This window comes from Vombatus ursinus, unplaced genomic scaffold, assembly GCF_900497805.2.
Source record: "Vombatus ursinus unplaced genomic scaffold, bare-nosed wombat genome assembly UNPS02014874.1, whole genome shotgun sequence".
Classification (NCBI taxonomy): Eukaryota; Metazoa; Chordata; class Mammalia; order Diprotodontia; family Vombatidae; genus Vombatus; species Vombatus ursinus.
Genome location: NW_020954652.1, coordinates 19,152,120 through 19,154,594, shown reverse-complemented (window position 1 = coordinate 19,154,594; position 2,475 = coordinate 19,152,120). Strand labels below are relative to the sequence as shown.

General features: G+C 52.3%; 1 protein-coding gene across 4 annotated transcripts in view; it reads left to right on the top strand.

Annotated features, from left to right (window-relative positions):
* Positions 1-256: 256 nt before the first annotated feature.
* ZDHHC17 (zinc finger DHHC-type containing 17) overlaps positions 257-2,475 on the top strand; it is a 111,568-nt gene continuing 109,349 nt past the window's right edge. For all 4 annotated transcript variants that reach the window (XM_027842523.1, XM_027842524.1, XM_027842525.1 and 1 more), the window contains exon 1: positions 257-349. In XM_027842523.1, coding sequence (XP_027698324.1) covers positions 257-349 — 93 coding nt within the window. The remainder of the gene's footprint in view (positions 350-2,475) is intronic.

Genomic DNA, 2,475 nt, shown 5'->3' with positions numbered 1-2,475 from the left:
AGAGAAGAGGATGTGGGGGGAGGGGGTGAAAACGACCGCTTCGCACCGCAGCGCATGCGTAGAGCGCGGAAAGCCCTCCGCGCCCGGCGAGGCTAAGGGGCACGTCACGCAGGGGGGCGGGGGGGGAACAGGGGAAGGGGAAGGGAGCGAAGGGGGCGCAAGGCAGGCGCGCGGCGTTCTCGGAGGCTCGCGCGCGCCCTCCCCCCGGCCCCGCGCGCCTCGCGCGCCCCGCGAGGGTGAAACGCTTTCTCCCGGCATGCAGCGGGGGGAGGGATTTAACACCAAGATGGCGGACAGCCCGGATGAGTACGAGAAAGAAGCGGGCTGTGTCCCCATTCTCCACCCCGAGGTGAGGAGCCGCGCCGGAGCGGGGGGTTGGGTAAGGGGGAGAGGCCCGGGCCCGTCTCCCCCGTAGCCTCCCCCTCCCTGGGGCCCGTCTCTTCCCGGGCACTGTGTGAGCGGATGTGTGCCGCGGGGCGCTGGTCCTGGAGGAGGAGGAGGCGGAGGAAGGAGGGGGAGGCCCAGGCGGGGGTGGGGAGGGAGGGGAAGGAGGCGGGAGGGGGCGGCTCGGACTGACGGGGGGGGGGCGAGCTGGGGAGGGGACCCCTGTGGAGAGGCGGGGAGGGGGAGGGGAGAAATAAGGGAGGGGGGCGGGCCTGCTGTTGACAGCGGCGGCCTCTGAAGCCCCTTCGGGGAGGGAGGGGGAGGAGGATGAGGAGGAAGAAGAAGAGGCAGAAGCGGCGCCTCCGGCTCTGGCTTTTCTCTCCAGGCAGAATGACAGCCAGACTCTCGGGGAGGAAGGAGGGAGGGGGGAGGGAAGAGGGAGCATCATCAGCTTCGCAGGATCCCTCCTTTCCCCCTTTGGACCGATTATTCTCCATCCATTAGGTAGGGACGTGTAACTGAGTCAAGTCAACAAGCATTTATTGGGCGCCTATTGTGTGCCAGGCGCTGGAGGTACAAAGAAAGGCAGAAACACCTTCCCCGGCCTCAAGGGCAGCAAGCGTTTGTTAGGCACCTACTATGTGCCGGATGTTGGGGGTACAAAGATGAAAATAGCTTTCCTGCCCTCAAGGTCAGTATGCATTTATTAGGAGCCTAGGCACTCACTATGCCAGTGGCCAGGCACTGCTGTATGCTAAGGGCTAAGTGTGCAAAGAAGGGCAGAAAAAACACCTTTCTGGCCCTCAGGCCTAACAGGCATTTATTAAGGATCTGCTCTCTGTCTGGAACTGTACTAAGGGGGAGTGAGGTCCTAAAGAGGCAAGGAAATAACAGTTGCAGGAAGAGCTTTTGAAAACTTGGGGGATTGGCTTCCTGAGCTTGAGAAAGCACCCTTGCCACATGTTCTCAGATTTTCTTAACCCTGTGAGTGAGCTCGCTCCACACTTTCCCCTTAAGCCAACACTCTGTACTTGTTTACTTCTGAGTTTAGTAACTGAGCTGATCTTTAGCTCTCAGTAACGACTGACAGTGATAGGTGGCATTCATGTAGCCTTGAAGGTTTACAAAGCATTTGGCATTGACTGTCTCATTTTTGGTCCTCATAGCAAACCAGTGAGGTGTAACAACATCGGTAACGATTACAGCTTTCATTTATGTAGAATTTTGGGGCAGCTAGGTGGTACAGTGGATAGAGTGCCAGTCCTGAAGTCTGGAAGACTCATCTTCCTGAGTTCAAATCTCCGACGCTTACTAGCTGTGTGACCATGGGCTTAACCCTCCTTGCTTCAGTTTCCTCATCTGTGAAAGGACATGGCACACTCCAGAATCTCTGCTAAGAAAGCCTCAAATGGGGTCACAGAGAGTTGGACACAACTAAAAATCACTGCACATCCTATGTAGAACTTTAAGATTTTAAAGCGCTTTAATATTTATTTCATTTGATCCTCACAGCAACCCTATAATAATATAGTAATAGCTGGCATTTATATGAGGTTTTTAGGTTTGTAAAACTTTTGACATATCTTGGTAGAGACTTATTAGTAAACTGGACTATTTTGGGGGGAAAGGGAGTAAACTGCAGGTAAAGTGTCTGTGTTTTATTGTCTGAAAAAAACTTTAAAATCTGGGGATTTTTATATTAGAATAATTTCATTGGTGTCTATATTTTGGTCTATGGAATCTTCCATTCTAGTCCAATTCTGCAAATATCAAAAGCCTAATATGTGCAGAACGCCTATGCTGAGTGGTTCTGAGGATGCCGCTTGTTATGCCCAAAGAGCTTCTGTTCTAGTCAATTAAATTAAACAAGCATTTATATATGCTAAGCACTAGGAAAGAAGGATAAATCTTAAGTTGAGTTAAATGTTTGTTTAGGGCTATTATCTATATGGTGTTATCTCCTGGTGTGGAAACCCTCTGCTCCTCTGCAGATTGACAACTCATCTGCAATTGACAGGCTTTAAGAGATTCCTAGAGCTATGAGTGGTTAAGTGACTTGCCCTGTCACATATGCCTCAGTGGTGAGACTTG